At 42.6% G+C, this 15,326-nt stretch overlaps 1 protein-coding gene across 1 annotated transcript; it reads right to left on the reverse strand.

Annotated features, from left to right (window-relative positions):
* Nucleotides 1–10,041: 10,041 nt before the first annotated feature.
* Nucleotides 10,042–13,574, reverse strand: LOC115731628 (disease resistance protein L6-like). The gene is made up of 4 exons (XM_030662296.2): nt 12,778–13,574; nt 11,507–12,623; nt 11,058–11,357; nt 10,042–10,952 (listed from the first exon to the last, which is right to left on the reverse strand). Exons 1-4 carry the CDS (start codon nt 13,572–13,574, stop codon nt 10,089–10,091), a joined length of 3,078 nt encoding a protein of 1,025 aa, XP_030518156.2. The 3' UTR covers nt 10,042–10,088.
* Nucleotides 13,575–15,326: the final 1,752 nt, after the last annotated feature.

The raw sequence follows: 15,326 nt of genomic DNA on the forward strand, positions 1-15,326 counted from the left end.
CGGGCAATCTGTTTCATTCCTTGATTAATCGTTCGGAGAAACCCCTTTTGAAATTAACAACTCTTCTGATGATAGTTGTTATGATTCAATTCAGGCAATATGCCCTTTTTGTACTTATCGATTCCATTCGGTGGTACTCCTCTCAAATATTGTTCAAATCGGGCAATATGCTTCTCCTGTCGAGTCGTGTAGACATATGCATTGGCGATCTTGACATCTTATCAAATCATAACGACGTAGCTCTTATGGTTTCAATCTCAGATCGTGAAGACATATGCACTGGCGATCTTGACATCTTATCAAATCATAACGACGTAGCTCTTATGATTTCGGTCTCGAATCACGAAGACATATGCACCGGTGATCTTGACCTTTAGTCGGCTCATAATGATATAACTCTTATGATTCTCGGCTCCTTTATCAAATCATGAAGACATAAGCACCCATGATTTTGATCCAAATCAAATCATAACGACGTAGCTCTTATGATTTTGGTTCCCCTTTATCGAATCGTGAAGACATATGCACTGGCGATTTCAACATTTAATCAACTCACAACGACGTAGCTCTTGTGAACTTGATCTCTTTCCTTTCGACTCACAACGACGTAGCTCTTGTGATCTCAAAAGGACACACATATCTTGCGCTGTCTCGCATTAGGGAGAAGTCTCGATAACGAGATAGGCCGAATACCTTAAGGTCCTCGTGTTTGCAAGAAACTGGGAAATTAAGGGAATCAGCGGCTTATGAGGTATTTGGTAAAACGAGTATTTTCGTATGCGATCCATGTGCGGGTTTCTCTAACATGAAAAAGGGAAATTATGACACATGTTATTTACATTCTTGCATATCATGCATCACTTCATTACATAAATAATGGGATTAAAACTCCCACCAAAAAGTTCATCCATAATTTGCCTTGTCAAAATTTAGGATTCAATTTTGTCTTTGAGCGGAACCTCTACGAGCCTCCACTCAAAGAGGGGCAGCTGTTGACGCCTAATTTTTGACTAATCTATTTTTTGCATAAAAATTATAAAAATCATCTCACATATTTATTTTTAGCGTACGTTGCATTGACATATAATAGGGCAAGCAGAACACTTAATTTAGCATGCGTCTAGACTAGGCACGGGATGGAAAAATACATCGAGAAGATTTGAAACTTCGGGGACTGTATTGCAAATACTTAAAATTTCGGGGATCGTATTGCAAATACTTGGAACTTCAGGACCAGTATTGCAAATACCAAAAGAAGATGGAGAAAGGAAGATGGTGAAGAGAAGATAATGAAAGGAAGATGGTGAAGAGAAGATAAAGAAGAGAAGATAATGAAAGGAAGATGGTGAAGAGAAGATGAATATGAAGAAGGGAAGATGAAAATGGAAGGTGAAGAAATGAAGATGAAGAAGGGAAGATAAAAATGGAAGGTGAAGAAGAGAAGATGAAGAAGAGAAGATGAAAATGGAAGGTGAGGAAATGAAGATGAAGAAGAGAAGATGAAAATGGAAGGTGAGGAAGTGAAGATGAAGAATGAAGGATGAAGAATTTTGCCTATAAAAGAGGAGGAGAATTGAGAGAGTTGGAGGGGAGAGAAAGAGAATTGAGAGAGTTTTGTGGGTGGAAGAGAATTGAGAGAGTTTTGTGAGTGGAAGAGAATTGAGAGAGTTTTTGAGAGGAATTTCTAGAGAGGAAAAAAAGAGTTCTTGAGAAAAATCGGAAGAGAAAATTCGAGAGTGAAGAAAAGAGTTTTAGTCGAGCATTATCTTCGACGAGTCCCGACACATATTTCGCCTCTCGCCACCCAACAACGCCATTGATTGCCATTTTCGACGACAGCCGAGTTCGTCCGACTTTGAGATCTTGAAGGAAACTATAACGTGTATGTGAGTAAGATTTTGTGTAATAGAAGGTAATCCTTTCCATCTCGATCTACAAAATGTAATCGTTTGGTTTGAATATTTGTTTGTTTATTTTAGACATGCCACGTGTTCCAAAATTTAGCATTATTACGTGTTAATTTATTTTTGTAAATACTCGTGATTGGCTACGTTTTCTTTCTTTCTAAATCATCCATGGTGTATATCGCACAAAGTTCAATATTTTGCATTCTCATAAAAAAGAAAAAAAAACCAAAAAAATTGCATCTTTGAATTTCAAGTAAAATCCATCAAAATTGCCAAATCAAATATTTTTCATGAAAATGGTACCGAAAGGGCGTTAGAGTAATCTAGCGTAACCAAATCCCCGAATTCAAAATCTCTAGTTCGCAGAAATAAGATAGTTTTCTCCCGCTATTTTATTTAGGTTTCTAATCAACCTACCGAAAATGATTAGTGGCGACTCCAAATTCAAAACACATTGCATGTTAATTATTTGAACCTTAAGTTGCGATTTGGTATGGACTTGGGAGAGTCCGAGTTAGGTTAGTTAATTAATTAACCCGATAATCCATTAACCTGGAATTTAACCCGTTTATTTTTTAGGTCGCGACACATCCTAACTAGCAAACCGACTTAATTAATCGTGGACATTTAACTTAAACCCAGTCTTTATTTAACCGATCACGATTAGGCTACCTAAACACTATATTAGGCTAATTACTCTAATTATAAAAAAACTAATTACCGCTAATTACACTAACTCAGCCCAATTAGTGCCCTAATCGGGGTTTAGAGGTCGACTCACAACAACAGCAATCGATGTCGGGTCGGGCACGAACTTCAAGGCCGATGTCAAAAATTACCGTTCACCGTCGGAATTCTTGTTCACGGTCGGCCGACGGTACTATTCACGATCGAAATTGACGACGAGCTCGTGGCGACGGTGGAGTCTCGGCGGCCCGATCTCGGTGGCTTACGGTGGGTAGCTTGGGCAGCAAAAATGTAAGGGAACCGGGCTGGTTCGAGGGTGGTGTGAGGTGGTCACGGCTGAAACGGTGGTTGTAGGTCAAACGGGTCGGCGGCCGAAGGAACAGAGGCATCGGGGCGGCAGGCCGACGGGCCTGGAGCGCCGGGGCTGTGGTGGGTGGCACGCGAAGGCTCGGGCCGAGAGGTTCGAGTTGGTGCGGCTCGAGACAAGATCGACAGAACTCGGCGAGGCGGCTGGCGGGTGGCCGACGGTTGCGGGTGGGCGGCGGCGGAAGGGTGAGATGAGGTGACGGTAGTGGCGGTGGCGGCTGAGCGTGGATAGGCGGTGAAGCGGCGGTAGAAGAAAGCTTCAAGGAAAGGGGGGTTGTCGCAAACCGGGGGAGGAAAGGAAGAAGAAGGAAGAAGAAGGAGAATCACGTGGGGGAGGGTGCGGTCGCGTGCAGTAGAGGGAAAAGATGAGAGAGAGAGAGAGAGAGAGAGAGAGAGAGAGAGAGAGAGAGTTGACGGAGGGGAGAGGGGGAGAAAGAGAGTGTCACGTAGGGTGGAGGAGAGGGGACCGGCGGGAAAGAGGGGAGAGAGAGAAGAGTGATGTGAGTAGGTGGTGGTGATGTGAAGGCTGGTGGGGCCCACTCAAATACAATGCTTTGGCATTTTGTGAATAAGGGAGGGGCAAAAGGGTAATTCAATAAATTAGGACCGAGCAAATTTTTGGCGTATTGAGTTGAAGTTATTTTGATTTTTCACCATTTAGGCTCGGTCAAGAAAAGGCTCGGGCGCGAGGTAATAAATCCTAAATTGCGATGAGCGAGATTTCGAGACCTAATCGAAATCGAACGACAAATCGGGACTCATCCAAAATTCGTCACTTAAGTCCTTACGATCTGAATTTTGCACCGGCTAAAATTCAATAATAATCCTTTTTATTGAACTTGGTCTCTACACGGAGGGTCTAATTTCTAGGGCGTCACACGTGAACGGGTGGGGGACCATGTGTTAGCACGTGGCAAGGCAGTGCCATGTGGCAGCCATGCGCGCCTCGTGCGTGTCATGTGCTTGACACATGTCAAGCTATGGTCAACTACAAGGTGTTGACTCGTTCTAAATTGCTGATTGCAAGCTAGGCGGCCTAAGTTGGCTGGACTTTAGTTGCTTCCCCTATATATACCTTAGCGGTCGGTTTATTCGTCATAAGATCGTCAAAACATTGTCATTCTACTTATCCGAGATTGTCGACCACCCTAGCCGAGGCCAACCGCCGTTATCATCCACGACCGCAACTCGACCGCCATCATCGTGCGCCGCCCTAGCCGACCGCCTTAGCCGTTCAGCCCCGCCTTTCACCCATTAGGCCGTTGTTCGTCTCGTTCGCCCGATCGTTTGATTGTTCATTCATTGAATCGAGGCGAATGAAATTCTAACTTTTATAGTTTTTTTGGATTGAAGGTAAAATCATTTGTCAATAGTTTTTTTTTTATGCCTTCAATATACTTTAATCGGATAATGCCTCTGCTTACGAGCTTGAGATGCCTCGGAGTGAGATGCTGCGTGAGTCTATTCCCGAGGATAGCACACCCGCATGAGGTTCATCCGCGAAGGAACTAAAGTTGCATTGTATACAAATTCACAAGTTTATGAAAGAAATCTTATACTTGAATCGCTTGTTATGCATGCATTTGGATTCATGAATTGTTGATGTAGTATTTTGATTTCAATACTACTTTCTATTGGATTAGACGTTTATTCACAGAGAGGTTGAGCTCACCCCTCGTGGGATAACTATTTTTCATATTAGCGTAGCTAACTAGTTATGTTGGCGGCAAGGAGTAACTTACGAATGTTAGCGGTGATGATGAAGCTATTGAGGGCCGTTAGGCCGAAGTAGTTATCGTATTTTGTGATGCTCCCAGAATCTTTGAACTTTTGTAAAGAATTGGTTAATGATATGTTAAAATCAAATATTTATGCTCTGGGTGTTTTGTTGTTAACGCATGTTATCCGGTTAGGAAAATCATGAAAAGCCATACCCTTTGTATAGGCATGCTTGCGATCTTGTTTGTTATGCACTTGTGCCCGTATGGCGGCCCGATTTGATTTAGAGCTTCTGCATGCACCATTGATATAACAAAAGATTAAAGTAGACAACGTAAACCTTAGTCGCGAGCGGTTTGGTATGGGACGTTCCGCCGGCCTCGTGTGGATTGAGGACGCGACAATGACGAACCGCTTGGGTCGCTACAATTATAATCTTTGTTAATTCACCACCTGTGGGTGTATGAAAAAACTTAGATTAGATAATCCTCAACCATATGCTATACATGTATCTCTCTATACAACAATACACAATTATCTTCTTTGGGAGTATAATAATGCATTAGAATAGAAGACATCCCACTATAATATGAGATCATAATTTCTCAAACTCAACCGAGTGTGCCACTTTAGCAGTCATAATCCAATTGAATTTTCGAAACTAGGATATAAACTTTATATTTCACAATATTACATGGCATGCTAACTTACATTGATCCAATTAATAATACATGTTGAATAATATGCACGTAATTTTAGAATTGAAAATAAGAGCAATTATTCACAAAATTACATGCCATGCTAGCTTACATTGATCCAATTAACAATACATGTTAAATTATATACATGTAGTTGATAAAATATACTCTGTACAATCTGTATGTGGTACTTACATGTGAGCTTGCACTTGTACTTCGAAAATCATACAGAAATACATAGAAAAATACAAAAATACCCCAAACAATATATGTATTTAGGGTTGTATAGGTATTTTCCATTCATAAAAGCATCAACCATGTAATATAAATATACCACATGGTATAACAAAAGCATAGGAGCATGTCGATACTTGAAACTCCTTGATCGGACAAGCCACGCGCTACCAATGTCCTCAGCACGTGAAGCCCACGTGCGGACGCATACAATGCGTGGACACGTGCAACGCATGTGTTCTAACCACCAATGGTTTACAAAATCGGTCCAACCGATTTTTCCGATCCAACCGTTGCCCCTTGCTTGACCAATTGAACTGGGTTACCAAAGGGCTTGAGTCAAACAATCAATGGAGTTAATTTGTGTCTGACCCCAAGTTGCTATGACATCTGCTAACGTCAACCTACACGTGCCTCGCAGGTGCAGGTCAAGTCTTGCGCGTGGGTCTCTCTCTGGTGTGGGGCGCCATGCTCCCGATGGCCGGCGGCACGTTCGACTCCCTCCGGTGGTGATCTTTACATGGTTTTACTTGTCTCGTTGAGTACTTTCTGAATATGTGATCAAATTTCACTTTTACCGAAAATAAAAAAAATTTAAAAAGCTAAAACTTGATTTCGTGACCTAAATTATGGTGGCTTTGATACCACATATAAGCTACGATTATTAACTCAAGCAGTGCCCTAAAATCTCCATAATCAAATACGCATATCACAATTATCAAGTAAGAGGAATTTATATACTTTATTTAGGATCCATTGTTCTTGATGCGGAATAGTGATGATCCGATGCTCAAAAGCTTTTCCTCTATAACCCCCTTGATTCATCGGCTTCAATGAGAGTACCCTCACGTATCGTGTTTTATGGCAACTTTTCATGTGAGGTTATGCGAGCATTCTAGTTTAGAGGAGGGATTTTAGCTCTATTTATAGAGTTTGTAACATACCTCTCATTACGGATAATGTTTAACTCGGTCCACATTTTCCAACCCTATAATGAACTAATTAAGACATTTTATCTTCAAGAAATCTTGTCTCTTTACTTTATTAGACCAATTAATAATTACTATATTAAGTAAGTTAACCCACAATAAAGAAAACTCTTACGGCCGAGAGAGGAGGAGATTGGCTTGCTAATACTCCACGATTCCGTTGGACCGCCCAGGAACCGGATCGAATCGGTCGGTTCGAAATGGTTCCAAGATTAGGTGGTTTGATTCTCGGTTCCTAGGTAAGATAGGATTGGATCGGGAACCGATAATCCCAATTTATATCTGACTTTATTATATCTTGGGCAGAAATCAAACATGGATATAATAAACTTTATCATATTCTAACTTTTATCTTGACTACTAAATGTAGCCTAACTTCTTATCTCACGATATTTTCTTTATAATAAGGAAAAAATAGGGAGCGGCTACTATTGGTCAAATTTTGGGCATGATATTTTGGAACTACATAAGTTATGTCTACTAAACTAGTTTACAAAATTAATTTACCAAATAATGTGACTATTAAATAAATTTTCCCTACATCATTAGCCCTTTATTGGAAAAAAAAAAAAACTCGAACACGACTTTAAAATTGCCGAATTATCTGATAAAAAAAATATCTCTTGCAATCTTCCAAAAAGAATGGGGAATATCAAGATTTTGATTTTCATATGTCGTTTGATACATTTATTGTCTTATAATTTGATCAAATCTTCCCTTATGAACTGATTTTTAGTATTTTAGAATCTAGAAAGCTTTCTTAGATATTTAAGTAATTAAATTCTAGATAGTATTTCGAAAGATTTTATTTACTTTATTGAATAGTTTTTTTTAACTATTTTTATGAGGATCTTTAGGATTTTTGGGCTATATATGTTTTTATCAGTTTTCTTTATAATGAGTTTATCCTTTGAATTAAAACAAAGTTAAAGGCATGCTTGTTTCATGAAAAACTGAAGATTTGAAAAAATATTTTTTAGAAAAATGATCATTTATATCGCTTACAAAAATAATTAAACGAAAAATATTTTCATCATCCATGAACGAATGAAGTTTAGGAGGTCTATAAAATGGCGATTTGAATGCATACCACCGACCCGGTTGGGAGGTCCACTATACGTCGTGTGGTCCAAGGTGTATAGCTTTCTTTGTCCAGCGCACCTCTCTCCCAATTTGGGAGGACACCGGGAGTGTCATAACTTGTTTTGGGGTTTACTTGAGTTCCATAATTTTTTTTTTACTCACTTAAGTAGTACAACTTTTAAAAATTGATCACTTGAGTGCCATCAATGATTTTCCTAAGTGAAAATCCGATGTGGATGTCGAAAAATCTGACGTGGCATCTTTGGAACATTTTTTTAAAATTTTTCAATGTTTTCTACAATTTTTTAATATTATTTTTTAATTTTGATTTTTTTTTCTTTTGTTCTTTTCTTTGTATTTTTTTTTTCCATCGGCAGGCGAGGGTCACCTTCGCTACGAAAACTTTGCCCAACCACCTAACTGGCCATGAGTAAGGCGTGAAGTCCCTTGCGAGATGCGGGCAAGTGGGGGTGTCGGAATCAAATCGAAAAACCGAAACGAACCGAAACCGAAAATAAAACCGAACCGAAATTTCATATATTTTTGGTTCGCTTCAGTTTTTTATTCGAATAATGGAAAATAACCGATTTTCTCTTTCGGTTCGGTTTATTTTGCTTTAATTCGGTTCGGTTAACCGAACAATAGCATTTCTCCCGAGATCTTGTCTTCTCATTCTAGCATTTAATTTTCTCTCATCTCTCTCTCTCCTCTCTCTGCTAAACCCTTTTGTCTTTAAAATTTTAGACTTCGCTTTTACGATGTTCCTAGCTCGCTTCCAGATTCAAGCTCTCCGCCGTCGACGGATGGACCGCTCGAATTCGGACCCGATCGCCATCGTTTCTCAGTAACACCCGCCTAGATTCTGCCTCTCAATCGCGTCCCTGGAGCCATGGCTAGGGCTCACGGCAACTGGGAGAGGATGGTTAGGGCGTTGAGGAGGGAGCAGCCCAGGAGTGGCCGTCCGCTTGAGCTGACTTTGACTTAGTGAGGAGGTGATTGTGGTGGCCATCGAAGACTGTCAGATTTCGAGGGTTTTTCTCAGGTGGAGAGGATGAGGAAGAAGACGCCGCCGGGGGGTGGGGTGGGGTGGTAGGGGTGGGGGTGGTGGGGGCGAAGGAGGGGGAGGAGAGGATAGGAATTGAAGGGTCCAGAATGGGCAAGGTATTTTTCTGGTCCAGGTCGTTCAGTTTCATTCAATGCAACTATAAAAAGAAGAGAGAAAACCGAAAATCCGAACCAAACCGTACCATACCGAATCGAATTTTTTATTCGGTTTATATTCGATTTGAATAATAATTCGGTTCGGTTCAGTTAATTACCGTATTGATCCGGTTCGATTCGGTTTTTCAATACGGTTCGGTTCGATTTTTTTAAAAAACCGAACCGAATCGAACCGAACCATTGACACCCCTATGGGCAAGAGCCTGCCGGCCTTGGGCAAGGTGGCCCTCGCTTGCCGTCGGGGTCGTCTCCCCTCTCTGAACCTTCTTCCACCCACATACTACAGGAACTGTCCTATCGAAGTGAGGCCATTCTAGTCATACGAAGATGGAAACCCACGGCCAACGACAGATTTACGCCTCGACCCGGATGGGTCCAGGTCTAAACAATCTTTTGGGCGAAAAGTCTTCAACCTCTTTCTCTCTCTCGCTCGCTACTTAGATCTTTGCACAATTCGGTGAGCTTACGGCAGAGGAGCCACCAGGGGTGCGAATGTTTTAGCTATCTCGATCGTCTCGCAATTCGTTTTCACGTGCCCGTGTTGGCCCAATGACCGGCAACGGTCACCTCGCCCAAGGCCGCCGAGGCCGGAAAGGGCCTTGTCCAGATCTGCCGAGGGACTTCGCGCCCTCGCTGCGCGGCGGCAAGGCCCCGTATGCCTTCGCCCGGGGCCGTCACGTTCCCACCAGCCGAGAGGCGAGGCTGCCCTCGCCCTTGAATGAGAGTTTCGTGGCCGGAGAGGGTCACCGGTGACCCTCGCCGGCCAAGGGGAAAAAATAAAGAAACAAAGTAAAACAAAAATGGAATTTCCGGACAAATAAAATAACAATAAAAAAAATCTTCGTGTAATTGAAAATAAGTAAAGTAATAACAAAAATTTCACGTAGGTGTACTCAAGTGATCAATTTTATTTCGATGTGGTACTTAATTGAGCCAAAAAAATTTTACTCCAGCCGTCCTCCCCCAAATTTGAATATCCAGCAATTGAGCCAAATACAGATGACCAAACGACAACAGTGCTTTGATTATATATAGTTCGGTAACGCTCTTATGCTCAAGTAGCTATTGTACAATCTCTTTTTTTCTTTCTTTTTTGGTTCCCAATCGCTACACTAAACATAATCTAACTAGGAAATCGACTAATAATTCCTGGACTCGCTCCCAATCTTAGGCAGATCCTAGTGTTAACGAACAATAATCAAACCAGCGGGCAACTCGGGCAGGCTCTCAAGTTTGTAGCATCTGGAGATGTCGAGCTTCTGGAGACGAGAAAGGCGGGATAGACATGCAGGTAGGGCGCAAATCTGAGTGTCGGACAGGTTCAGGATTGCCAAGGATGACGATCCACAAATCTCATCAGGGACCATCCCTTCTAAATTCCGGCACAAGGAGAAATCCATCTCTTCCAGCTTCTCCAGATTCAGTACAGCTCTGGGGAACTCCCTTATGAAAGTACGCCTCATCCGAAGCACTTTCATATCTTTCAAATCCTTGACTGACGTTGGTAACTTGTTAATTGCAGTGCTCGATAAGTCCAGCACTTGCAGTGACGTGAGCTTCCCTATTCCATCTGGAAGGTCGATTAGCCTCTCGCAGTTCTTCAGAGACAGTGTTTCCAGTTGTTCCAGCGATCCAATGGGCTCTGGGAGGGTAACGATATCACTGCCGTCTAGAGCGAGATATGTGAGAGACTCTAAGCACCTGATCAAATCGGTTATTTCAGTCAGGTGTTTACAATCACAGGCACTGGGAGTTTTGAGCTTCCTCATGGAACCTTCTTGGAAATCAATCCGAGTGATGGAAGTTCCATCGATCACCAGCTCTTTCAAGCCTGTCATGGGACCAAAATCTGGCAATTCACTGAGGCAACTGCATCCCTTCAAGTTCAAATATACCAACTTCGTCAGATTACCAAATGATGGATGGATAACTGCTAATTTAGAGCAGCCTTCCAGAATAAGTCTTTCCAGCTCCATTGAAGCTGGAAATTCCGGAGTGGCAATCAATTGGGCACAACCAGTTAGTCTCAAAACTTTCAGTTTTCTTGCCTGCAAGATAAAATAGGACATGAGAGTTCGTGTTTAGTTCCAGGGAAATATGTTGTTGAAACAAAGAAGAAAAAAATGCATGAACATAGTAAATTGATTCAATACCTCCTCAAGCAGCTTCCAACCACTGCAGTCTTTGTTGACCTGGCTCCACGACAAATCAAGAACCACCAAATTTTGCAAACCCAGATTTAGCGTTTGAAAGTCAATATTCTTAGGCCACCCCGGCCAATCAAGCCACATTAAGCTGGAAAGACGATCCCCAAAGTTTCCCTGACTATTGACCCGATCAAGATTGAGGAAGCCGAAGTTCTCTAAACCATCAAATTGATCACAATCAAAACTGGTATGCCCTTCGGATCCGTCACCAAACTCGAGCCCAAAGGGTCCAACTTCCCCAGTACCCTATCAGCCAAGCAAAACGAAATTAACTTAAAAAGATTGAGCTGTCTTTTAGCATCACACATGATGAATTAGTGAACGAAAGGAGCCAATAACAGTATCAGCCGGCATCTATAGAAGAAAAGATGTGGTGCAGTGATCGCAAAAGTTACCTTCCTTCTTTTTAGCACACGCAGTGCTTTGTCGTCCCACAGCCTACTGCGCTTGTAAGGTTTATCTTGGTTTTGATTCCTGACAATTTCCCGGCCAAAATTCTTCAGGATTTCATGCATGCCTAGTTCATTATCCTCTCCGATTTTTACCAAAGAAGCGGCAATAAGAGCTAGAATCGATTTAGAAGGAGAGTAGTTACAGTCATCCCACATGTAATAGGGGATTCTATTGTCCTCTCCGATGAAGAAGCATGCTATATCAAGGAATATCTGTCGTTCTTCATCATTTAGGTTGCCATAGCTCTTCGCCAAGGCTGCTATGACTTTGTCATGAGGAGCAATTTCCAATGCATCCAATGTTTCCCTCCAAACTGCCTCCGAGTCTACAAGGTAAAGAGATGAACCTACCACCTCGAGTGCTAAAGGAAGCCTGCCGGTAGCAGCAACAATATTTCTTGACAGATCCTTGAATTTCTGAGGGGGAGAATCCGCTCCAAAAGCATGCCTGCAGAATAATGTCAGAGCTTCATCTTTTTCCATCAGTCCAAGGACAAAAGTTTCCGCACCATCAATGTTCTTAAGGACATCCTTTCTTTGGGATGTCACAATGACCCTGCTCCGCAGACCAAGCCAATCAAGCTTTCCGACTAATTTGCTGAGCTGTTCATGATCTTTCACATCGTCAAGGAGGAGGAGGATCTTCATTCTTTTAAACCTGTTCCGAATAAAGATCAGAGCTTCATCAGAACAATTGAACTTGTGGGCATTTCCATCACCAAGGTCGGAAATTAGTTGCTTCTGCACAGACAGGATGTTGCCACGTTCGATTTCAGCTTGGATCTTCCCAAAAAAGCTATGACCATCATACATATGACGAAGTTGATGATAAATATATTTCGCCAGGACAGTCTTACCCACCCCGGCGATGCCAGATATTCCTAACACCTTTTCACGTGTGTCCCCTATTTTAACTGCTTGCCCATTGCGGTAGTCAACGTCCATCTTCTCCATTATGCGTTTCACATGAGCATCGACTCCGACTAACTGTTTTAGGTCCTCCTTGTTCAGCTTCTGCTTAACTTCATGGACTATTTCCTCCATGAGATTGACATGGTCCCTGCCAAATGTAAATGGAATAAAAAGGACAGGGAAGAGAAGGAATCAAAGCGTTATATAATTGGAAAGGATTCAAATCTAGGTAATCTCAACGCAAAGTAGGAAAGATACATGAGAAAAGTAATTTCAGACCAGAGCGTGTCATGGAAAATTACCCTTCATTGTTTTCATGGAGATGGTATGCTTTCATTTTTCCGATTCGACAGAGAGCAGACTTCCAGGAGCGAATGACTATGGCATCGACGCCGGAATCATTGTGTCCACAGAAGGACCTTGCGAAAGGGCCCTTGCAGCGGCGTGCATCCGACGGGTCGACATAGTAGAAGATAGGGATAATGGTGTGACTCTCACTATCCTTCCGTTTCAACATCTGCTCCAATTCCATGAGGCAGCTCTTGCTGGACACGTAGTCCTCAGAGACGACGACTATGGATATGATGGACTGGTTGATCGCGGCAATCAGCTCATCGTTGATATCATTGCCTTTCGGCAGGTCTTTCTCGTCTAAAAAGACATCAATGCCAGCTTTAGTCAACATCATGTGCAGGAATTTCGCAAAGTGTCTGCGTGTGTCCGGTCCTCTGAAACTCAGGAAAACTTCGGGAGGTGGTCGTCTAGACATAGATGAGGAATGACTGGTGACGTGACTATTGTCCATTTTTAGTCCACTATCAGGAAATATCTGCCGTTCATTCTTATCTAGGTTGGTATGGCTCTTCTCCGAGGCTGCTTGGACTCTCTTATGAGGAGCTGCTTCCAATGCAGTCAATGTTTCCCTCCACGCTTTCTTTGATTTTACAAGAAACAGAGATGAACCTATCGCCTCGAGCGCTGAAGGAAGCCCGGCAGTAGCAGCAACGATATCTGAGGACAGTTTCTCGAATTCCTCAAGGGGAGAATCCGTTCCAAAAGCATGCCTACAGAACAATTTCAGAGCTTCATCCTGTTTCATCGGTTCAAGGACAAAACTTCCCGCACCATCGATGTTTCTAAGGACGTCTTGCGTTTGGGATGTTAGAATGACCCTGCTCCCGGGCCCAAGCCAATCCAGCTCAGGCCAGAGCGGGTCACGAAAATTACACTTCACTTTTTTCGTGGAGATGGTGTCCCTCCAACTCGCCGATCCGACGGAGGGCAGACTTCCAGGAATCAATGACACTGTCGCTGACGCCGCGCTCCTTGTGCTCCACAAAGGAGCTCGCGAAAGGGCCGTTGCAGTCGCGTACATCTGACGGGTCGACATAGTAGAAGATGGGGATGATGATGCGATTCCTATTGTCCATGCCCTTCACCATTTGCCCTAATTCAGTGAGACAGTTCCGGCTGGACGCGTACTCGGAGATGATGGGTATTGATATCTTGCAGTGCTCTATCACCTGGATCGGCTGTTGGTAGTTTTCTTTGCCTCTCTCCAGCTCTTCCTCATTCCTAAAGACGCGAATCCCAGTATCACTCACCATGGTGTACAGAAAATCCGCGAAGCCCCTGCGCATCTCCGGCCCTCTGAACCTCAGGAACACTTCGTGGGGTGGCTGTCTGGACATTGATGAGGAACGATCGGTAACGTCACTAAAGTCCATAGCTTGTTTGTGCACCGGAACTTTGATAAAACGGACGAAGGAGATCTCCCGTGGCTGGGCGGACAGAATAGGGTTTGGTTTTTGGTGAGCAAATCGACTTTTGACTGGTCGGTGGATAGTGGACTTGATGATCTTCCCTTTCGGTCGGTTCTGCCCTGTCCCAGGATTAGTTGTTGGAACATCTTTTAGCTGGAGGGATAACACAATACTAACAAATAAACCCATCAAAAGAGTCCTTGGGCCATCCAAGATCAAATTGTAGAGTGCAGATGGCTATTGTCCCAGGAAGCCAATCAAGGCACTGATTGGATGGCCGAAGCTCATCGTCTTAAGATTTTGTGTTCAAAAATTTATTTGTCTTTATCTCGCAATTTGCGTTTTTATGAATGAATGAAAGTCCCTTTTTCGACCAAAAAAAAAAAAAAAACCATCAAAAGAGTGGATCGAGTCGAGCGTGTATCGGGTCATAAATGCCGATCCAAATAGACACATTTAACCCGTTTTATGATCAATCTATTGCAATGCGAATCTAGACGTGGCAAAATAGGCCTAAAACAATATTTAATAGTATGGTGGGTTGTATTTAGATTTAAAAACAAGCTTAAATGGATCTTAAATTGGTCACTTAACGACTTAATTGGATTTTAAAAACGCCATATGTGGATTACCTAACTATCTTGAATGAGTAATAAACAAGTTTTTTTATTCTCATCGTCGAGTCAAGCTCTAGCATTTATCTTTATCCCACCCACTCTGCCGTCGGGTCAAACTCCACCATAGCGCCGAAGCGTATTCGGGCTTTTTCGTCGAGTCAAACTCTGTATGCGTTGGTCCGTTTGTAAGAACTGTACCCTCTCAACCTTTTCGCCGAGTCAAACTCGTATGCGCCTGGTTCGTTTGTAAGAATTGTACCCTCTCAACCTTTCCGTCGAGTCAAACTCCGATTTCGGTTTACATTTGTATAATTTTCCCGAAGTTTCTACGTGTTGATTTCTTGATGTTTTGGATCACTCTTGTCCGGAATGTCCACAAGACACTTTTTCTATATTTAAAAGTCGAAGAACTAATTTCGATAAAAGATATCTCGTCGCGGGAGAAATTCCGGCGAAACAGATTCACATGGA

This window comes from Rhodamnia argentea, chromosome 3 (genome assembly GCF_020921035.1).
Source record: "Rhodamnia argentea isolate NSW1041297 chromosome 3, ASM2092103v1, whole genome shotgun sequence".
Classification (NCBI taxonomy): domain Eukaryota; kingdom Viridiplantae; phylum Streptophyta; class Magnoliopsida; order Myrtales; family Myrtaceae; genus Rhodamnia; species Rhodamnia argentea.

Bases quoted from the DNA above. Each gene is read 5' to 3' on its own strand.
- LOC115731628 (XM_030662296.2), bottom strand. From the start codon at position 13,574: ATGAAACAGGATGAAGCTCTGAAATTGTTCTGTAGGCATGCTTTTGGA. The intron at 12,624-12,777 runs GTAATTTTCCAT...TACATTTGGCAG, and splicing joins CTCCATGAAAACAATGAAGG to GGACCATGTCAATCTCATGG. The intron at 11,358-11,506 runs GTAACTTTTGCG...CTTGGCTGATAG, and splicing joins GTGTGCTAAAAAGAAGGAAG to GGTACTGGGGAAGTTGGACC.